The 21,637-nt window shown below is 43.3% G+C and overlaps 1 protein-coding gene across 1 annotated transcript in view; it reads left to right on the forward strand.

Moving 5' to 3' along the window:
• Positions 1–3,878: 3,878 nt before the first annotated feature.
• The window catches only part of rab3gap1 (RAB3 GTPase activating protein subunit 1), a 72,286-nt gene continuing 54,527 nt past the window's right edge, over positions 3,879–21,637 (forward strand). The window contains exons 1-6 of the mRNA XM_056289403.1: positions 3,879–3,921; positions 4,036–4,091; positions 4,447–4,525; positions 4,654–4,786; positions 5,899–5,977; positions 7,552–7,671. Coding sequence (XP_056145378.1) covers positions 3,901–3,921; positions 4,036–4,091; positions 4,447–4,525; positions 4,654–4,786; positions 5,899–5,977; positions 7,552–7,671 — 488 coding nt within the window. The 5' untranslated portion in view covers positions 3,879–3,900. The remainder of the gene's footprint in view (positions 3,922–4,035; positions 4,092–4,446; positions 4,526–4,653; positions 4,787–5,898; positions 5,978–7,551; positions 7,672–21,637) is intronic.

Consider the following 21,637-nt stretch of genomic DNA (forward strand, 5'->3'; position numbering starts at 1 on the left):
GGTCTGCATAGCCATCACACAAGAGGTACTGTATTTATTTGCTTTAGCCAGTTTTGTGTGTTTGTGTATTTATCCACATTTGCATGAGTCGTAATTGCGTTAGCAGTGGTATCCCTCATTGATCATCAATATCCTTTATTGTCATTCATCATACAGATAATGAACCTGCACTCTGCAGTGTCAAGCTACGCTATCGCCACCTGGTTGACATGTTTGTCCACCTGCAGAAAGCAATGAATAGCAAGACAGAGGCGTTAACCAAATTTCTGCTGCTTAAAGTCCAAGAGTCCAATGCCTTCATCTGCCAGGAGGCAAATCTCACTTTGGCAAACATGGTGTAGAAGCACAGCCCAGGGTGCTTCTTGAAGGCGCTGCTCAATGGTGGACTGATGTAAGAAAAAAAGAGGCAACATTTTATTGGCCAAAGTATGGACACAGTGGCCCAGTGGTTAGCACTGTTGCCTCACAGCAAGAAGGTCCTGGGTTCAAACCTTGGGGTTATCCAACTTTGGGGGTCATCCTTTCTGTGTGGAGTTTGCATGTTCTGCCCGTGTCTGCAGTGGGTTTTCTCCGGGTGCTCCTGTTTCCCCCACCATCAAAAAGACATGCATGTTAGGGTTAGTACTCTTTTCTGTGCCCTTGACCAAGGCAATGGGAAGAAGAACTGGAGTTGATCCCCAGATGCTGCACGGTGGCTGCCCACTGCTCCTAGCTACACAGCTAGGATGGGTTAAATAAAGAGAAGAATTTCCCCACGGGGATTTATAAAGTATATCAAAATCAAATCAAATCAAATCAAATCAACAGGAGAAATAGCAGCATCACCAGTTAATCCAATGAAACAACAGCATACAAAAGCTTCACCAGTTTATTTTTGTTTTGTTCTCACGTCGCTAAATCTCGGTCCTTCCACAACCGCTGTAAATGGCATATGAAGAGGGAGAACTGTGCTACATCTGGACCAGTGGACGAAGGCCCATGGGGACACTGAAGTCCTCTCAGGGAAGAGGGACTGTACTGACGGCTTCCTTATGGCAGTAATAATAAAAATAATAATGATAAATTAAACTTAGTCAGCGTTTTTCTAATACTCAAAGTCGCTTTACAATAAACGGGGTGAAACAAGACAACAGATAAACATAACACAGACATACAGGGGTGGATGGGAAGGGGGGCTACGAGAGGGAGAAACGGCAGCCACACATGAAGCCAGCAGTACTCTCCAACCTGGACAGATACAAAAGGGAAAGAAAAACAAACATCATAAATCACAGATGAAGTCTGAAGAGGTGAGTCCTAATTAATGACCTGAATGTGGGCAGATCACAGCAGTGTCTGATGTGCTTGGGCAGGGAGTTGGGGAGGGAGTTGAGGGAGGGAGCAGGTCGAGTGCTCGGTCCTTAGTCTGCCTCAGATTAGCGGTGGATGGGGGGGGGGGACACGAGAAAGCCATGGAGAAGAGGTGTGTCTTGAGACGGGATTGGAAGAGTGGGAGGGATTCTGAGTCGCTAACAATTTGGGAGAGTGAGTTCCAGAGCCTGGGAGTTGCCCTGGAGAAGGCTCGGTCACCAAAGCCGCAGAGGTTGGACCTGGGGGTTGAGAGAAGGGAGGCTGAGGTGGATCTGAGGGACTTAGAGGGTTGGTAGGGGGAGAGGAGGTCGGTGAGGTATGGGGGAGCCAGTAAAATGTAATGGCATCCTGCCTAGGAAGTGAGGTGAGATTGCCTAAAATGGTTGCTTGGATGTTTGGGTAGTGCAGTTAAGGAGTGTAATTTCCTTTGTTTGGTAGATCAGAGTTGTAACTGTGAGAAAAACATTGCGACCCAGAGAGCAGGATAAGTGGTTGTGATAATGGATGGATGGATATTTGTTAACGTGTCTGATCATTTGGGTTATGTTCATTTGAGAAACACATATGAATTCTTTTTTGTTCTTAGGCATTACGGGCACAGTATGCTGCAAAAACTTAGCGGCCACAGCAAGCCCCCCCCCCCCCCCCCAAAAAAAATGTGGCAACAGATGGTTCCACAAAAAGAGAGTCTCCCTCCATATGATTATTAGCAAACTGAATGCAAGATAGAGTAGCCATCCACGCCGAGGGAACAGGACGATCATGTACAGATTGTCATACAATAGATGGAAGTGAACAATGAAACGATGTAATTTTTCTTGTTTGCATATAATAATGACAAACGAGAACAGCCAGAGAAGAAGAGACTTGTCATGTTGGGCAAATTGCTTTATTTCAGACTGAATTGAGGAGCAATATGACATTTATCTTAACAACCACAGCAAACATGACTCACCATTTCAAAATTCAGATTCAAGTCATGAAATAATTTTCCAGAAACAAGTACAATCCAATGCACAAAATTGTGTTTTCCAGTAGTACAAGTTTCACCCCATATCTTACCTCACGAGCCAGACAAATCTTGGAAGTTTTTCAGAATGTGATGCTACCCCTGCATCACGGTCTCATTTATAAATATTAGAAATACTACAGTATCCCCTGTCCTTCCAAGGCATATTGTTCTCTGGCTCTTGAAAACCAGTTTAGGTTGGACTTCAAACAACTACTGAGATCGAGAGCGTGGCGTGGTTCTTCTGCATGCATTCATAAATAATGGCATTGCATGAAAAAGCTTCATTGCTTTTCAGATTGTTTCCCTAGATAAAAAATGAAAGGGTAATTTAATGTAATCTGTTTGGCTTTGAGTCGGCTTTACACTTTAGTAGAAGTGTTTATTTTTTGTGTTTTAATATCCATGTTTTAGTTTTGTGATTAGATTGTGTTTTGCGAGTTTGATTTTGTGTTGTTAACGTCATTGTTATGCATGTCTCAGCCATCGTACTACTTATTATAGATATAGACAAGTCGGTATCTGTACCTGTTTATATAGAAATTGTACGGGCCTGTATTAGAGTTGAGAGTTGCCAATGTGGATGTGGGCCCAACAACTATTTCGAGCTATTTTGAACTTGATAGAAGTGTACACTTTTAACCCCCCTTTGGTTTTATAAGGAAACCAGTACTCACGTGTAAATGCATTTCAGGACGAATAGATCGTTTTCATGTTCAAATGTGATTGTGGGGCTTACATGTGCACACTGGCTGAAAAGTAGTGTTGCATTGACCTTTTCAGGTTTAACCTTTTAACTAAGCTGCACTGGGGGCCACACTCCAAACTTGATATAAACGTAAAGTTATTACCGTTGAAAATCCTCTATGGCATCATGATTGGGATGTGGCTAGCAGTGCAGCTTAATTAGAAGTTTCAACCTGAAGAGGCCAGTGCAGCACTAAGTTTAAACCAGGTGGCACAGACTGAATATGTATTATAGATGTGTAACCACCAAAAAAAAGTACATGGCTGCAACCTGCAGCGTTTCAAAGTGGGCGGAGTCAAACGGTTGACCCCGCCCACTGAGACCCAGGTCAAAGGGCCCGACCCGGGGGCTGCAGCGAGGCATGTGGTTGTCTCAGTGTCCACGACGTTGTTTTTACACCCAACTTCAACTCACCAAGCACGTACTTCTCCCGTGCGTTGAGGACTCAGCGCTGAAAAACGCCCGAGTGTTCCAGAGCGTCCCGTTTGTGTTTTACTGTCACACATTTTGGAGCCTTCTTCCAGGCTCGTTTCTGGGGCGCGGTCCGGGAGCAAATCGGGGATGAGGGCTTATTGTTGGCCCAACCAACTACACAGCAACTCTTGGCATAACGTTGCTATTTCAATCCACTTTTGACCCATTAAACTGGTGCATTCCCTAGCACGTCTGCCACACTACGGAGGACATATTACGCGACTGAGGCGGCGTGAAAGTGGGCGTGGTTATGACAGTGTTCTGACGCCACCGGCCTCCCAGAATGCAACGGGCAGGACGAAAAAGTAAACAGGACTTAATGATGGCTGCGGACAGCGATGTGAGTATTCGGACCATTTATTATTTTCATTTAGCCGACCGACGGCATAGCTGTTGAACTGTTATCTCGTGGCAAACAGGCTTAAACAAACGGCTGAATGTTTTTGACCTACAGCCCGAGTCGGAAGTGTTTGAGATCACGGATTTCACCACCGCCTCGGAGTGGGAGAGGTAGGTTGCGTTAGCCCTGTCATCACTGCCGCGCTAAGCTAACCAGTGGCTAATTTCATGCGGATCAACAATCGTCCGTATCCTAAGTGTTTTCTCTGTTGAATATCAGATGTCAAACGTAAGGAGCTGTCATAAAGCTGGCCGTGCAACGTCTTTTGAACTTGCTGGGTTTTCCTGAATCAAGCTACTGGCCTCAGTTATGCTGTTACAGTTACGCCATAACCACGTCAGGAATTCAGCATTAACGTTGAATTGGAGATGTATTTTCCATGGCAATTATCCTCTGTTATGACATTGTGCACACACAACTAGTTTTATGCTGGAGATAGGCGAAAGCTAATGCGTCCCCTTGCAGGTTTGTGTCTAGAGTTGAAGAAGTGTTAAATGACTGGAAGCTGATCGGGAGCTTTGCGGGCAAGTCGTCCCCAGAGAAGGTACTCTGGCCTCATATACCGTCCTTATTTTAACTCAAATCACTGTCAATATGCAGTGATGCGCTGCTGTCTCACCAAAGCTCATTCGGCGCTATATCCCTTTTGGGGCCCATTTTGGTTTGTCACAGGGTGAATACACCAGTGGCACCTGGGAAGAAAAGTCTCAGGAAATTAACTTTGCTGACTTCAAGTTCTCCATAACTCACCACTACCTGAAGCAAGAGTCTGATGAAAATGAAGGGAAGGAGGAGCCTGAGGAAGGTATGTGATGTTTTTGGTTTATTGTAGTTATCGGACACTGTAATGTCAGATACACTATTTGCATATTTTCACACCCTATTAGACTACAGATTTGTACATTTATGTGTATTACTTTTTGTTTCTATTCTGTCACTTGTCATCATTGCAAGAATTCATTCTGAATGAGAGGAACTCTGCATTTGCATAATGGAGATCTATCTTTAATGTTAAATAGCATTTATTTGCTTATTTATGATCTGCATATTTAAACAAATTTGCTTATTGATGCTAGGTTTTTCACTGGGAGTGATGAAGAAGGACAGGATTAGGAATGATTATATTAGAGGGACTCCTCAAGTTGGATGATTTGGAGACAAAGCAAGAGAGGCAAGATTGAGATGGCTTGGACATGTGTGGAGGAGAGATGCTAGGTATATTGGGTGAAGGATGCTGAATATGGAGCTGCCAGGGAAGAGGAAAAGAGGAAGGCCAAAGAGGAGGTTTATGGATGTGGTGAGGGAAGACATACAGGTGGCTGGTGTGACAGCGGAAGATGCAGAAGACAGGAAGAAATGGGAACGGATGATCCGCTGTGGCAACCCCTAACGGGAGCAGCCGAAAGTAGTAGTAGTAGTAGCACTTGCTCGCTTTTTGGACATTTTTTATGTCCTAGTCTTTGTTTGCTGCAAAGATTTGATTTTGTCTTGGAAATATATAAAGTTCATCCTATTCTTGATAAGCAATTTTGGTGCTGGGAGAAGAGTTTACCTATAAGCTGTTATTATGGTTTTGTCAAAACTCAATTTATATGTATAAATAGTATATGTAGTATACGTATACTGCTGTGTGCATGATCATGTGGATCATCACCACTTCCTTTAATATCTCAGTTATCTCCTATAAAGAAAACATTCAGACCAAGCTTAAGCAGAAATATGATGGAAAGAAGTGACTTATATCACCAGTCCCTGAAAGCTCATCCACTCACTTAATTTAGAATTATTTTACATTTATTGTACATATTGGGTTGCTGACGGGAGATGTTCAACAGGTTAGTGAATGTTCCAAGACAGCATTACATTCTGAAATTTGTGGTTTATTGCTTATTGACTAGTTCTGATTTGTCCTTCTAGATGCCTTTCCTTTGGCTATGCAGGACCTTCTGTGTATGAACAATGACTTCCCTTCGCGGGCCCACTGTGTGGTCAGATGGTAAGTTTAATCTGTATACAAGAGCATCAGCTAAAGCAGAAAATTAAATCCACTTGCAGGTTAACCTAGTTTTTCTTTGTTTGTTTTGGCAATCTCAGTAAAAAAAAATTTGACCAGAAGTAAAACTGCAAATACCCCAAAGTCCATAATGCTCTATAGAATTAAGTAATTAGCATCTGATAAAGTTCACCCTAGAAGATGCATCAGCAATCTTAAATAGTGCATGTTTTCCAGCTCATAGTCCTACTGCTAAGTTATTTGAAAGTCTGTGTTGCCAGGTTTAAAATTTTGATATTATACATTTGGTCGTGTGTGTCTGTGTATCTGTCTGTGGCTAATGTCGCAAGCTACTGGACCACCAGCCCAAATTTTTTCGTGCACTTATGACTGTATGATAAAGAACCTCTCATGCTTGAGGTGATTCACAACCTTCAAAAAAATGTTTGTTCTCGCTATCACTGCTCCCTCACTTCATTTACTCTCTAGCTCACTTGACCGACGCTGCTCTCTGTTGCTGCCCAATCTAAGTCGACCATGTGCATGTGTGACTCACATTTATGGTTGATTGGGCAGTGACCGTGTCAAAACGTGTATTCGGATATGAGTCTTGAAAGTAAACGAAAAATCGATTGTATTTTGCGAGTCAGCAAATCATTCATTGCTGATCTCAGCACAGGACAACCAGAGGAACACTGGATGAACCAAAAATAATAACCTCTGTCTTTATTTTCCTAGGGTTAAGTTTGGTCGCATAGAAAACCTTTTCTTTTTGGAAAGTGCAAGTTCATATTAGACTTGGTCACATTTGTGTGAGGATCCACCTAGGAGGCTGCACGTCCACAGACTGACAGGCAAAACGTTTTTATTAGGTAGATTTTTTTTAGCTCGAACGCTGCATATTAAAAACTTTTTTTTCCATATTTCCCATTCAGTCGACTTGGGTGCTGCACAAAAGTCTTTTAATGGCAGGAAAAGCACTGGTTTTTCTGTCCATGTGTGCGTGCATCTGTCTGCTGCAAATCCTGCATACTACTGGGCCTGTCAGCCCAATAATTTTTGTGCATAGTTATGACTGTATGATAACGACCTCTTGTGGTTGCGGTGATTCAAACCCTTCGAAAAACCTGTTTTATACTACAATTGAGTGCTAACTCCTCAGCTGGTTTTTCGCATAAGTCCGAGCACCAGAGAAGGGGAGATACACCTGGTGGGGATCTGCACTCTGCTGAGTGCACTCTTCTAGTTGCATGCTGTCACTAGTGCCCTGTGGAAAAAAATGTATTTTGGTTGTGATCAGGGTCAGTATTAATTTAGCACTTTGATACACAATGCTGCCTTGGGCAGAAGACCTGCCATCTCACCTAAAATGAATCAATCAGTTTTGATGTAAATGGAGAAGGCTGACGTTTGATACTACCATAACCATATAAAAGTGAATAGTCTCATGTCTGACAAACATTCGTGCCATTAAAAGCAAAGTGTTAGAACTCACTGAGTGAATCTATGTGGAACTGTGGCCTTATGTGTTACACAAACGTCTCTTCTGCAATAACGCTGTCTGTCTGTGGTGATAGGTATGGCATACGGGAGTTTGTCGTCATCTCACCTGGAGCTAACTGTGAGGCCATCATTAGTGAGTCCAAGTGCAACCTGCTTCTCAGCTCCATTTCCATTGCTGTTGCCAACAGCGGCTGGTAAGTGTTCACCCACAACAATTGGGTTGACATTTTCAAAGATTTGTTTCCACCCATTTTTCAAGAGAATTTAGAAAATGTTTAAATATTACCAATTAAAAGGGCTGTCGATTGATTAAATTTTTTAATTGCATTAATCACATGATAGGTTGTAATTAATCATACTGAATCACGTATCTAAATTACATTAAAATTTATTGCTAGTTATTTTCATAAAAGGCCATAGACATTTGTGGTCATGTTATAATGAAGACAGCAAAGTGGTTGGCCTGAAGTGTCTGTTTATGTTCTCACACTTAAATTTATTTATGTGACATGACTCCACTTAGCGAATGCCATGTTGACGGGCCTGCAGTCTATGGCAATCCATTTTATTGTTGCATTTGTCAGTTTATCTGATGTAGTTCTGGCTTCACTCAGCAAGTGCAGTTTGACTAACACAGTCTGCTGTTGTATCAGTAATAACACCAGCATACCACGACACTCAGGTGGTACTTTGGACTTGTGCTTTGGTGTAAAGACAACTTGACATTGCAATATGTTAGGCTGGGCCATGCTGACAAAATCAGATTTCACAATATTTTTGATTAAATACCTCTATTGAAAATGTGACAATATTTTGGGGATGACTATGGGTGGTTTCGTTAGTTATTATTTCCACAAAAGAAGAAATGAGAAGTGATCATTAGTTAGGAGGATATGATGACCAAGCAGGTAGAAACATTCCATGTTTATTTCACTCTGCTAAAACCGTCCTATAAGTTCAGAAAATTGTATCATTTTACTGTAATGCAGCCTTTAAGACCAGGGAAGGACAACATTTAAGATACATCTCAGTATTATGAAAATCAAAACCTCAGACAATATCTTGCTCATGTCACAATATCGATATTGTGCTGCACGGTGGCCCATTGGTTAGCGCTGTTGCCTCACAGCAAGAGGGTGCTGGGTTTGAACCCCAGGCCGTCCCGGTCCTCTCCGTGTGGAGTTTGCATGTTCGCCCCATGTCTGTATGGGTTTGGTATGGTACTCCAGTTTCCTCCCACCATCAAAAAGACATGCATGTTAGGGGTAATACTCCTGTCTGTGCCCCTGACCAAGGCAATGGAAAAAAGAACTGGAGTTGGTCCCCGGGAGCTGCAGCTGCCCACTGCTCCTAAACAATAGGATGGGTTAAATGCAGAGAACAAATTCATTGTAAGAATACAATCCGTTGTAAGATTACAATGTCGAATTAAGTGGCTTTCAGTCTTTCTTTAGTCTTTTCATTAATATTATATTGATATATTTCCTAGCTCTAGCAATATGTGCAAACTGCTATTTGTTTTATCCAAAGTTCTAGTCAGAAGTTTTGTATACCGAGTTTACTGTTTTGCACACCGATATCTTTCAACTAATTAGCGTTTTTATCACGTTAACAGTTTCAAATTAGTCACGTGTTAATACATTAACTTTGATAACCTCAAAAGATGTTTCTCTCAGCTGAGTTAAAGCAAATCATTTAGCTTTCTAATGGTAGAAATGCATTAGAAAACACGTCCTCTCAAAGTAGGTGAGTTGAAATTCTTTTTTGTGTCTGCTGGTGATATTTCATGCTACCTGAAGACGAAAGAATAGGATATCACTGGGATGTATGCAAATCTGTCAGCTAATGGCCAAACAACCATAACGGTCTCCTTAAAAATGAGAGCATTATCATCGGCAACATTTTCATGGTGAACAGACAATTGACAGCATGTCTTGCTTCAGCACTTCAAAATATGTGAAGTCACTTTAGCTTTTTTGCTTTGCTGTCATTATATCTAATACTACTACTACCTATCTAATATTACTACTACCTTCGGCTGCTCCCATTTGGGTTGACTTTAGTGGATCATCCGTTTCTATCTCTTCGGGTCCTCTGCAGTGTCTCTTTCACACCAGCCGTCTGCATGTCCTCCCTGACCACATCCACAAACCTCCTGTTTGGCCTTCCTCTTTTCCTCTCCCATGGCAGCTCCATATTCAGCATCCTTCTCCATATATACCCAGCGTATCTCCTCCATACATGTCCAAACCATCTCAATCTTGCCTCTCTTGCTTTGTCTCCAAACTGTCCAACCTGAGCTGTCCCTCTAATATCTACTACTACTACTTTCGGCTGCTCCCGTTAGGAGTTGCCACAGCGGATCATCCGTTTCCATTTCTTCCTGTCTTCTGCGTTTTCCTCTGTCACACCAGCCACCTGCATGTCTTCCCTCACCACATCCATAAACCTCCTCTTTGGCCTTCCTCTTTTCCTCTTTCCTGGCAGCTCCATATTCAGTATCCTTCTCCCAATATACCCAGCATCTCTCCTCCACACATGTCCAAGCCATCTCAATCTTGCCTCTCTTGCTTTGTCTCCAAACTGTCCAACCTGAGCTGTCCCTCTAATATACTCGTTCCTAATCCTGTTCTTCTTTGTCACTCCTGCCAAAAATCTTAACTTCTTCAACTCTGCCACCTCCAGCTCTCGTCACCTCCTGTCTTTTAGTCACTATCATAGTATCCATCGAAACCATACAACATACACTATATGTACAAAAGTATTGGGACACCTGGCCATTACACCTACAGGAGCTTTTATGACATCCCATTCTAAATCCATAGGCATTAATATGGAGTTGGTCCCCCCCTTTGCAGCTATAACAGCTTCCACTCCTGTGGGAAGGCTTTCCACAAGATTTTAGAGTGTGTCTGTGGGAATTTTTACCCATTCATCCAGAAGAGCATTTGTGAGGTCAGGTACTGATATTGGATGAGAAGACCTGGTTTGTAATCTCCCTTCTAGTTCATCCCAAAGGTGTTCGATGGAGTTTAGGTCAGGGGTCTGTGCGGGCCAGTCAAGTTCTTCCACACCAAACTCACCCAACCATGTCTTAATGGACCTTGCTTTGTGCACTGGGGCACAGTAATGCTGGAACAGAAAAGGGCCTTCCCCAAACTGTTCCCACAAAGTTGGAAACATAGAATTGTCCAAAATGTCTTGGTACGCTGAAGCGTTAAGATTTCCCTTCACAGGAACTAAGGGGCCTAGCCCAACCCCTGAAAAACAACCCCATACCATTATCCCTCCTCCACCAAACTTTACAGTTGGCACATTGCAGTCAGGCAAGTAACGTTCTCCTGGCATCCGCCAAACCCAGACTCGTCCATCAGACTGCCAGACAGAGAAGCGTGATTCGTCACTCCACAGAACATGTTTCCAATGCTACAGAGTCCAGTGGCCGCGTGCTTTACACCACTCCATCCGACGCTTGGCATTGTGCTTGGTGATGTAAGGCTTACATGCAGCTGCTCGGCCATGGAAACCCATTCCATGAAGCTCCCGGCACACAGTTTTTCTGCTGATGTTAATGCCAGAGGAAGTTTGGAAATATTCAGTTATTGAGTCAACAGAGGATTGGCGACTTTTACGCACTATGCATCTCAGCACTCGATGACCCCGCTGTGTGACTTTACGTGGTCTGCCACTTCGTGGCTTAGTTGCTGTTGTTCCTAAACGTTTCCACTTTTCAATAATACCACTTACAGTTGACCGTGGAATATCTAGCAGGGAAGAAATTTCACAAACTGACTTATTGCAAAAGTGGCAGGCGTCCTATGACCGTACCATGGTTGAATTCACTGAGCTCTTCAGAACGACCCATTCTTTCACAAATGTTTGTAAATGCAGACTGCATGGCTAGCTGCTTGATTTTATACACCTGTGGCAATGGGTCTGAATGAAATACCTGAATTCAATGATCAAGAGGTGTGTCCCAGTACTTTTGTCCATCTAGTGTAGCTGGTCTCACTACCGTCTTGTAAACCTTCCCTTTAACTCTTGCTGGTACCCTTCTGTCATAAATAACTCCTGACACTCTTCTCCACCCACTCCACCCTGCCTACACTCTCTTCTACACTCCCTGTTATTTCTTTTTTTTTCTCCCCCCTTTTTCTCTCCAATTGTACCCGGCCAATTACCCCACTCTTCCGAGCCATCTTGGCCCCTCTGCCAATTCGGGGAGGGCTGCAGACTACCACATGCCTCCTCCAATACATTTGGAGTCGCCGGCCGTTTCTTTTCACCTGACAGTGAGGAGTTTCGTCAGGGGGACGTAGCACGTGGGAGGATCATGCTATTCCCCCCAGTTCTCCTTCCCCCCAAATAGGCACCTTGACCGACCAGAGGAGACGCTAGTGCAGCGGTCAGGACACATACCCACATCCGGCTTCCCTCCCGCAGACACAGCCAATTGTGTCTGTAGGGACGCCTGACCAAGCCGGAGGTAACGCGTGGATTCGAACCACCAATCCCCGTGTTGGTAGGCAACGGAATAGACCACTACGCTACCAGGACACTCCACTCCCTGCTATTTTGGAAGGTTGACCCCAAGTATTTAAACTCATCCACCTTTGTCTACTCCTGTCTCTACTCCTTGCATCCTCACCATTCTGCTTTCTTCCCTCTCATTCATGCATATGTATTCCTTCTTGCTCCTACTGACTTTCGTTCCTCTTCTCCAGTGCATACCTCCACCTCTCCAGGCTCTCCTCAACTTGCTTCCTACTCTTACAATGTCAATCGCGAACATCATAGTCCATGGAGACTCCTGTCTGATTTTGTCCGTCAACCTATTCATCACCATTGCAAACAAGAAAGGGCTAAGAGCCGATCCTTGATGTAATTCCAGTTCCACCTTGAACCCATCTGTCATTCCTACAGCACACCTCACCACTGTCACACTGCCCTTATACATATCCTGCATCGCTCTTTCATACTTCTCTGCCACTCCTGACTTCAACATACAATACCACTCCTCTCTCAGGGCCCTTTCATATGCTTTCTCTAAATTCACAAAGACACAATGTAACTCCTTCTGATAATCTCCATACTTCTCCATCAACATTCTCGAAGCAAACGTCGCATCTGTACGGCTCTTTCCTGGCATGAAACCATACTACTGCTCGCTAATCATCAGCTCTCTTAATGTAGGTTCCATTACTCTTTCCCATATCTTCATGTTATGGCTGATCAACTTTATACCTCTGTAGTTACTACAACTCTGCACATCACCCTTATTCTTGAAAATCATTACCAGTATGCTTCTTCTCCACTCTTCAGGCATCCTCTCCCTTTCCAAGATTGTGTTAAACAATCTAGTTAAAAACTCCATTGCCATCTCTCCTAAACATCTCCATGCCTCCACAGGTATGTCATCTGAACCAACCGCCTTTCCACTCTTCATCCTCTTCATAGCTGCCCTCACTTCCTCCTTGCTAATCCACTGCATTTCCTGGTTCACTATCCCCACATCATCCTACCTACACTCTCTCTCATGTTGTTGATTCATCAGCCCCTCAAGTTACTCCTTGCACCATCTCAGCACACTCTCCTCGCTTGTCTTCATGTTTCTATCTCTGTTCTTCATCCCCTTAACTTGCTGCACATCCTTCCCAGCTCGGTCCCTCTGTCTAGCCAATCGGTACAAGCCCTTTTCTTCATCCTTAGTGTCCAACCTTTGATACAACTTGCCATATGTCTTTTCCTTTGCCATTGCTACCTCTCTCTTTGCTTTACGCCACATCTCTTTGTACTCCTGTCTACCTTCTTCATCTATCTTGACTTCTTCTTTGCCAACCTCTTCCTCTGTATACTTTCCTGTACTTCCTCATTCCACCACCAAGTCTCCTTGTCTTCCTTCCTCTGTCCAGATGACACACCAAGTACTTTCCGAGCTATCTCCCTCACTATTACATTACATTACATTACTTTACAATACATTACAGTCATTTAGCCGATGCTTTTATCCAAAGCGACTTACAATAAGTGCATTTAACATAGGAAATCAGGAGAACTACTAGTCATCAGAGGTCATAAGTGCATTTAAACAAGCATCTAAGAGCAAAACCAGTGCTAAAGTTAAAGTGCAAGAAAGAGATTTTTTTTTTAATGAGTGAATACAATAAGTGCTAAGAACAAGTAACAGGGTAGTAGTTCTTAAAGAGTTGAGTTTTCAACCTGCGCCGAAAGATGGGCAGCGACTCCGCTGTCCTGACATCAGTGGGGAGTTCATTCCACCACTGTGGGGCCAGGACAGAAAAGAGCCATGACCGGGTTGATTGGCAGCAGGGGCCTCTGAGTGACGGGGCAACCAGGCGTCCCGAGGCAGCTGAGCGAAGTGGTCGGGCGGGAGTGTAGGGTTGACCATGGCCTGGAGATAGGAAGGAGCTGTTCCTTTCACTGGCCTGTAGGCTAGCACCAGAGTCTTAAACTGGATGCGAGCAGCTAGTGGGAGCCAGTGTAGGGACATGAGAAGGGGAGTTGTGTGGGAGAACTTAGGGCGGTTGAACACCAGACAAGCTGCAGCTTTCAGAACAAGCTCCAGAGGTCTGATTGCTGACACTGGGGCGCCAGCAAGGATGGAGTTGCCATAGTCCAGCCGGGGGATGACCAGAGCCTGGATGAGCACCTGTGCCATCTCGTCGGTGAGGAATGGGCGAATCCTCCTGATGTTATAGAGGAGAAATCTGCAGGAGCAAGCAACTGATGCAACGTTTGCAGGAAACGACAGTTGGTCATCCAGGATCACACCCAGATTCCTCACAGTCCAAGTTGGCATCACCACGGTGTAGTCAATGGTGATGGCCAGGTCCCGGTGCGGGCAACCTTTCCCTGGGAGGAACATCAGCTCTGTCTTGTCCAGATTGAGCTTCAGGTGGTGTGTTGCCATCCACTCTGAGATGTCAGTCAAGCACGCAGCAATGCTTGTCTCTTACTTGTGTGTCAGAGGGAGGAAAGGACAAGATCAGCTGGGTGTCATTGGCATAACAATGGTAAGAGAAGTCATGCGAGCGAATAACAGAACCCAGGGATGTCGTGTACAGGGAGAAAAGGAGAGGACCCAGAACCGAACCCTGTGGAACGCCTGAAATAGTATACACTACAAATAGTATAGAAATAGTATACACTATTTCTGCAATGGTAGTCCAGCCATCTGGTAACTCTTCACTACCACCCAGTGCCTGACTTAACTCCTCCCTGAACTCCTTCTTCAAATTCCACCATTTGATCCTTGGCTCTGCCGTCACTCTATTCTTCTTTATCTCCAAAGTCATCCTACAGACCACCATCCAATGCTGCCTAGCTACGTTCTCCCCTGTCACCACCTTGCAGTCTCAAATCCCTTTCAGATCGTGCCTCCTGCGTAAGATCTAGTCCACCTGTGTGCACTTTCCTCCACTTTTATGCACCTCTTTGTGTTCCTCCGTCTTCTTGAAATATGTATTCATCACAGGTGTTAATGTCCTTTTCGCAAAATCCACCACCATCTGTCCTTTCCACATTCCTCTCCTTGGCACCATACCTGCTCATCACCTCCTCATCACCTCTGTTCCCTTCACCAACATGCCCATTGAAGTCCGCTCCAATCACCACTCTCTCCTCATGGGTACACTCTCCACCACTTCATCCAACTCACTCCAGAATTCTTCCTTCTCTTCCATCTCACTCCCAACTTGCGGGGCATATGTGCTGATAACATTCATCATCACACCTTTAATTTCCAGCTTCATACTCATCACTCTGTCTTTACCTCCAACACACTCTTGACATCCTCTTCCTTCAGAATTACTCCTACCCCATTTCTCCTCCCATCTGCACCATGATTAAAGAGTTTGGACCCAACTCCAATTCTCCTGGCCTTACTCCCCTTCCACCCAGTATATCTACCTTCCTTCTCTCCATCATGTCAGCCAGCTCTCTCCGTTTACCGGTCAGAGTGCCAACATTCAAAGTTCCGACTCTCACCTCCACACTTTTACCTTTCCTCCTCTCCCACTGCCTCTGGGCATGTCTTACCCCTTTCCGTCTCCTTTGCCCAACAGTATCATAGTTTCCACTGGCACCCTGCTGGCCAACAATACCGGTGGCATTCGTTGGTAACCCAGCCCAGGCCTCGACCGATCCGGTATGGAAATCTGATTTATGATCCGCATATTTGATTTAGCAAAGATGTTACATCAAATGCCCTTCCTGGCGCAACCCTCCCCATTTATCTGGGCTTGGGACCGGCACTAAGAATGCACTGGCTTGTGCATCCACAGTGGCTGGGTTTTTGCTGTCATTACATTTATATGTATATATTCAATCGACACAAAACTCTAGACGAAAGGAGTGAAAAAAGGCTCCTTTGATTTATTTGGAAGTGTTATTGACATTTTCAGTTATCCTTTAGCTTAACAAATTATAGCAATAATAATGAAAAAGGTTGGAATACAATGCAAATATGACAGAATTGATTTGCTATGTGGTGCAAAGCAACACAAAAGGCTACTATATAGATGCAGCAAGGTGGCAGTGCACTTGGAGCCTGTTTTGCTTCTTCAGGCAGCATCAAACTATCTTTGTGGAGGTGGTCCCTAGAAATTGCGAAAGAAAGTGTTGTCAAATAAGAAATTTTGCATGGAAATATCAACACTGCCCTGCTAGAATGTCAGCCATAATGCATATATATGTATGCAGGATTAGAAATGAACTGATAACCAGGGTAGGCGAAGCAAAGAAAACATGACACATCAGAACATAAATAAAAATATTATCATTCATTTGTGCATAATTTGTGCTGATTTGTGCCACAAAAACTATTGTTTGTGCTGCAAGGTTTTCTGAGATATTAAGCATTATATTTTATAGGCTGTGATGTCAGCCTACACCCCATTTTCATCCAAATCCTTCAAAACTGATCTTATTTGTTTGTGCTCAGTTTTCGCCCGTTTGTGCTGTTTAAAACAAAACATTTGTGCGCTTTTAGTAATTTAGATATAAAACAACATTTTGCCAAAGGAATGACGTCACCCTGCAGCCCATTATCATCAAAATCGTTCAAAACTTGTCTTGTTTGTTCTTCCTTGACTTGTGCCCATTTGTGCTGTTAAAATAAATATTTGTGCTCTTTTAGTATTTCAGAAATGAAACAATATTTTGCTAAAGGAATGACGCAATTCTGAACCCGATTGTCGTCCAAATCGTCCCAAACTGGTGTCGTTTGTTTGTGCTCGATTTGTGCTGTTAAAAGAAACTTGTGCTCTTTTAGTTCTTCACATATATGCCTAGAACAATACTTTATAAATGTGTGACTTAATTTCACACCTCATTGTTGTCCGAATAGTTTAAAACTGGTCTCGTTGTTTGTGCTACATCAATGCCGCTTATAGAGATTCATAATTTACCAGGCATGGCTGCCCTACCTCTCTCAGCCAGGATTCTGGAATAGCAACAAAATGTATGAATTGCATCAAATCACTGAATATTTTGGCGTTGCATTTTGGGTATCAGGAAGGCGTTTTGTCAAGAGCATCTGCTGCCAACAGAAATAAAAATTGAAAGGTAAATCTATACTTTGCGTGCTCAGTTCTCCCATAGGTCCTGAGGAACAAAAGCTTACCTCTATTCCAAGCTTAAAATAATAAATCAGGCACTATTCATGTGATTAGCAAGACTAATTGCAATGAAAAGGAAATTGTCACTTGCTTTTGTGTGTGTATGCTGAATGGCTAATTAATTAATCCGAATTGGTGAATGGCATTATTAAAGAGAATGACTGCATTGGCTGTAGAAATTGTGAGTCAGAGGATCTTGCCTGCCAGCACAGAACAACACAGCACATACAAAGTAAATTTAAGCATACTTAGCTTTGTGGTTAGAGCATGCTCTGTGTGCAGGAGATTCGGGCTCATTACATTGTCATTTTTAGATTTGTTGAGTAATTAGCAAATTATTCTTATTTTTATCAAATGCAGAGGAAGCCAGCTTTTCATAAAGATCCATCCATACATCCATCCATTATCCAAACTGCTTATCCTGCTCTCATGGTCGCAGGGATGCTGGAGCCTATCATCTTATCTGCTAGGGAAGATGTTGTTAAACGCCAGTGTATAGCACCTCCCTCAGAAAAAGTGTGGACATACCTGAGTCGACTACTCCACAACAAAATTTCACCAAAGGCTTTATTATATATGTTTGTAACATCGAACAGGCACAATACATGGGAAATCCAGGGCTACAATGATGATAAACACATCAAAGGTGTACATAGAGAGAGTGACAGTCCTGACAGTGGCAGCCCAGATGAGACTAATGTTCACCCCTCGGTGCAGAGCAGGCAGAATAATTATTTGAACTGTCACTTTCTTTCAAAAGATGGACAGAAATCGGGAATGAGGAACTCCTTTACAGCGATGAATATTCGAAGTCCCTGAAAGACAGTACACTATATTAAAACATGGCACATGGACTCATGGCCTGAACGAGGAGATATGGGAAAAGGGGAAATCTCAATGCACGTTAAGATTTTGGAGGGCAAAGGTGCATCCATATGGTGCCTCAAACTATATTGGCGTCATAGGTAACTGCAGTGGGTGCAATGCAACACTGTCCATTACTACAGATAAGATACCAGAGATTGATCAGTCAGTGTTTCTTAAAATGCAAAATCCAAAATATTGATGACAGTCTCCACACTGGACTATATAAACGAAGATTATCTGGAGATATGAGAGCACGTGTGTCTGAACAACTCTGGGAAGGTCGAAAACAGCCACACATATGGTGGGCTGCTGAAGCCCACAAACTCATGGATGTTGGTGACCCAGAACCAAGCCACCTATCAAATCTGACAACATTAAGAAACGCCAAACAAGAGAGAGGTGACAAGGAAGTAGGAGACAGGGATCCCATTCTTTCACTTCAGCTATTGAAATATGGTGTGCCACACAGTGGTAGCATATATGACATTGGCCTTGATAAAAATGTTTGTCATTACTGGACCCCCCCCCCTCAGATGCGGGTTTACAAATCACAATCTAAAAACAGAGGCTCCACTTTGAGTATTGATGCTACAGACACAGTTGTCAAAAAAATAAAAACACCTATTGCATCCTCTGGGCACTTTTTTTTAAAAATATATATATACCAGGGAGTTCTGTCCTCAAGAACCGAAACTGCAATTCATATTCCAGTGGTGCAAATGCTCTCTGATCGTCATGACATTAATACCATTGGAAACTGGCTATCTGAATGGCAGCAAGCGGGTGCTTCTGTCCCAAAAGAAGCAGTGTGTGATTTCTCACTTACATTGCTGGGGGGGTCTTGTCAAGGCCTTCACCCTGCATGTTGACTTGAAGGCTTACATTAATGAATGTTTTGGGGTGCTCACAGGAAAAGCACCATCCAAACTACCACCTTGTTTTATTAGAGTGGATGTTGCGTATTGCATGAAACTGATTAGTCAGTGGTACTATCTCCGGAAAAAGGGCAATCAAGTGAGAGACTTCTACCTCAGGTGCATGGCACAACTTGCACAATCAGTGACCCTAGAAGATGTAAGGGGGCTGATACGTTCAGTTATCCTTGTTGCCTTGAGTGAATCTGAAGGGAGTGATGACAGAGGCATGCCAGTAACCTCTGAGACTTGCAAGATGCAACTAAAGAAAATAATTCCAGAAGGATGTGTCCTGCTTCCATCCATAAGACAATGAAATGGAAGACGTCAGTTTTAAAGAAGCTGTTCATATACACTACCGTTCAAAAGTTTGGGATCACATTGAAATGTCCATATTTTTGAAGGAAAAGCACTGTACTGTTCAATGAAGATAACTTTAAACTAGTCTTAACTTTAAAGAAATACACTCTATACATTGCTAATGTGGTAAATGACTATTCTAGCTGCAAATGTCTGGTTTTTGGTGCAATATCTACATAGGTGTATAGAGGCCCATTTCAAGCAACTATCACTCCAGTGTTCTAATGGTACAATGTGTTTGCTCATTGGCTCAGAAGGCTAATTGATGATTAGAAAACCCTTGTGCAATCATGTTCACACATCCGAAAACAGTATAGCTCGTTACAGAAGCTACAAAACTGACCTTGCTTTGAGCAGATTGAGTTTCTGGAGCATCACATTTGTGGGGTCAATTAAACGCTCAAAATGGCCAGAAAAAGAGAACTTTCATCTGAAACTCGACAGTCTATTCTTGTTCTTAGAAATGAAGGCTATTCCATGCGAGAAATTGCTAAGAAATTGAATATTTCCTACACCGGTGTGTACTACTCCCTTCAGAGGACAGCACAAACAGGCTCTAACCAGAGTAGAAAAAGAAGTGGGAGGCCGCGTTGCACAACTGAGCAAGAAGATAAGTACATTAGAGTCTCTAGTTTGAGAAACAGACGCCTCACAGGTCCCCAACTGGCATCTTCATTAAATAGTACCCGCAAAACACCAGTGTCAACATCTACAGTGAAGAGGCGGCTGCGGGATTCTGGGCTTCAGGGCAGAGTGGCAAAGAAAAAGCCATATCTGAGACTGACCAATAAAAGAAAAAGATTAAGATGGGCAAAAGAACACAGACATTGGACAGAGGAAGACTGGAAAAAAGTGTTGTGGACGGATGAATCCAAGTTTGAGGTGTTTGGATCACAAAGAAGAACGTTTGTGAGACGCAGAACAAATGAAAAGATGCGGGAAGAATGCCTGACGCCATCTGTTAAGCATGGTGGAGGTAATGTGATGGTCTGGGGTTGCTTTGGTGCTGGTAAGGTGGGAGATTTGTACAGGGTAAAAGGGATTCTGAATAAGGAAGGCTATCACTCCATTTTGCAACGCCATGCCATACCCAGTGGACAGCGCTTGATTGGAGCCAATTTCATCCTACAACAGGACAATGACCCTAAACACACCTCCAAATTGTGCAAGAACTATTTAGAGCAGAAGCAGGCAGCTGGTATTCTATCGGTAATGGAGTGGCCAGCGCAGTCACCAGATCTGAACCCCATTGAGCTGTTGTGGGAGCAGCTTGACCGTATGGTACGCAAGAAGTGCCCATCCAACCAATCCAACTTGTGGGAGCTGCTTCTGGAAGCGTGGGGTGCAATTTCTCCAGATTACCTCAACAAATTAACAGCTAGAATGCCAAAGGTCTGCAATGCTGTAATTGCTGCAAATGGAGGATTCTTTGACGAAAGCAAAGTTTGATGTAAAAAAAATCTTATTTCAAATACAAATCATTATTTCTAACCTTGTCAATGTCTTGACTCTATTTTCTATTCATTTCACAACATATGGTGGTGAATAAGTGTGACTTTTCATGGAAAACACAAAATTGTTTGGGTGATCCCAAACTTTTGAACGGTAGTGTATGCCAAACAGATTTGAAGTAGTGGGTGATGGGAGTTCTGTCATGACAGCAAAAAGCTTGCAGTGGATGATGGTGATCAGGACAATTTAAACTTTCTTCCCGAGCTTGTCCCTCATATCACAGGAATGATATGCTACCTGCCTATTTGGACAGGCATAATGGTGCCTCACTTTAAAAGGGAAAACCTTACAGCAAGTTCTGCCAGTGTTGAGGCAGAATTCAGTAATATCAGACATGGTCTCTTCAAGCATGATAACTTGCCAATCCATGTAGACTGCGTCATTGTCCGTCACCTACAACATATTGAAGGCAAGATGAAGCTGTCCTCTGCACCTGTGAAGATTTCAGCGCACACTGAAAAAAAGATCTTAAAGGTGGAGGAATCCACATCAGGTCATGGGAAATAGCATCAGGAGGTCCTTGCAATATTAGAAGATGAACATACAATGACAGGAGAGCGCAATCTACCAAGGGATGAATTTGTTGAAAACTTTAGAGGCCTTGTTCTTCCACCAAAAAAGGAGTCCGTCCTACCTTAATCCTTGCCCTGAGTGGTACCACGTAGATCCAAACTTGAAAACAAACCAAAGTTTGTCTTCTAAGAAATTGCAACTACATGGCCAAACAGCCTGTTAAAGTCAACAAAACCCTTCTTTGAGTAAACAATACTTGTACCTTTGATTCCTTTTTGCCAGTTCTCTGTTGTGCATTCTGTGGCAGTCAGGCATTTTGTAATTATGTCAACAAAGAAGAGAAAATGACTGAAATG

Source organism: Lampris incognitus, chromosome 11 (genome assembly GCF_029633865.1).
Source record: "Lampris incognitus isolate fLamInc1 chromosome 11, fLamInc1.hap2, whole genome shotgun sequence".
Taxonomy (NCBI): Eukaryota; Metazoa; Chordata; class Actinopteri; order Lampriformes; family Lampridae; genus Lampris; species Lampris incognitus.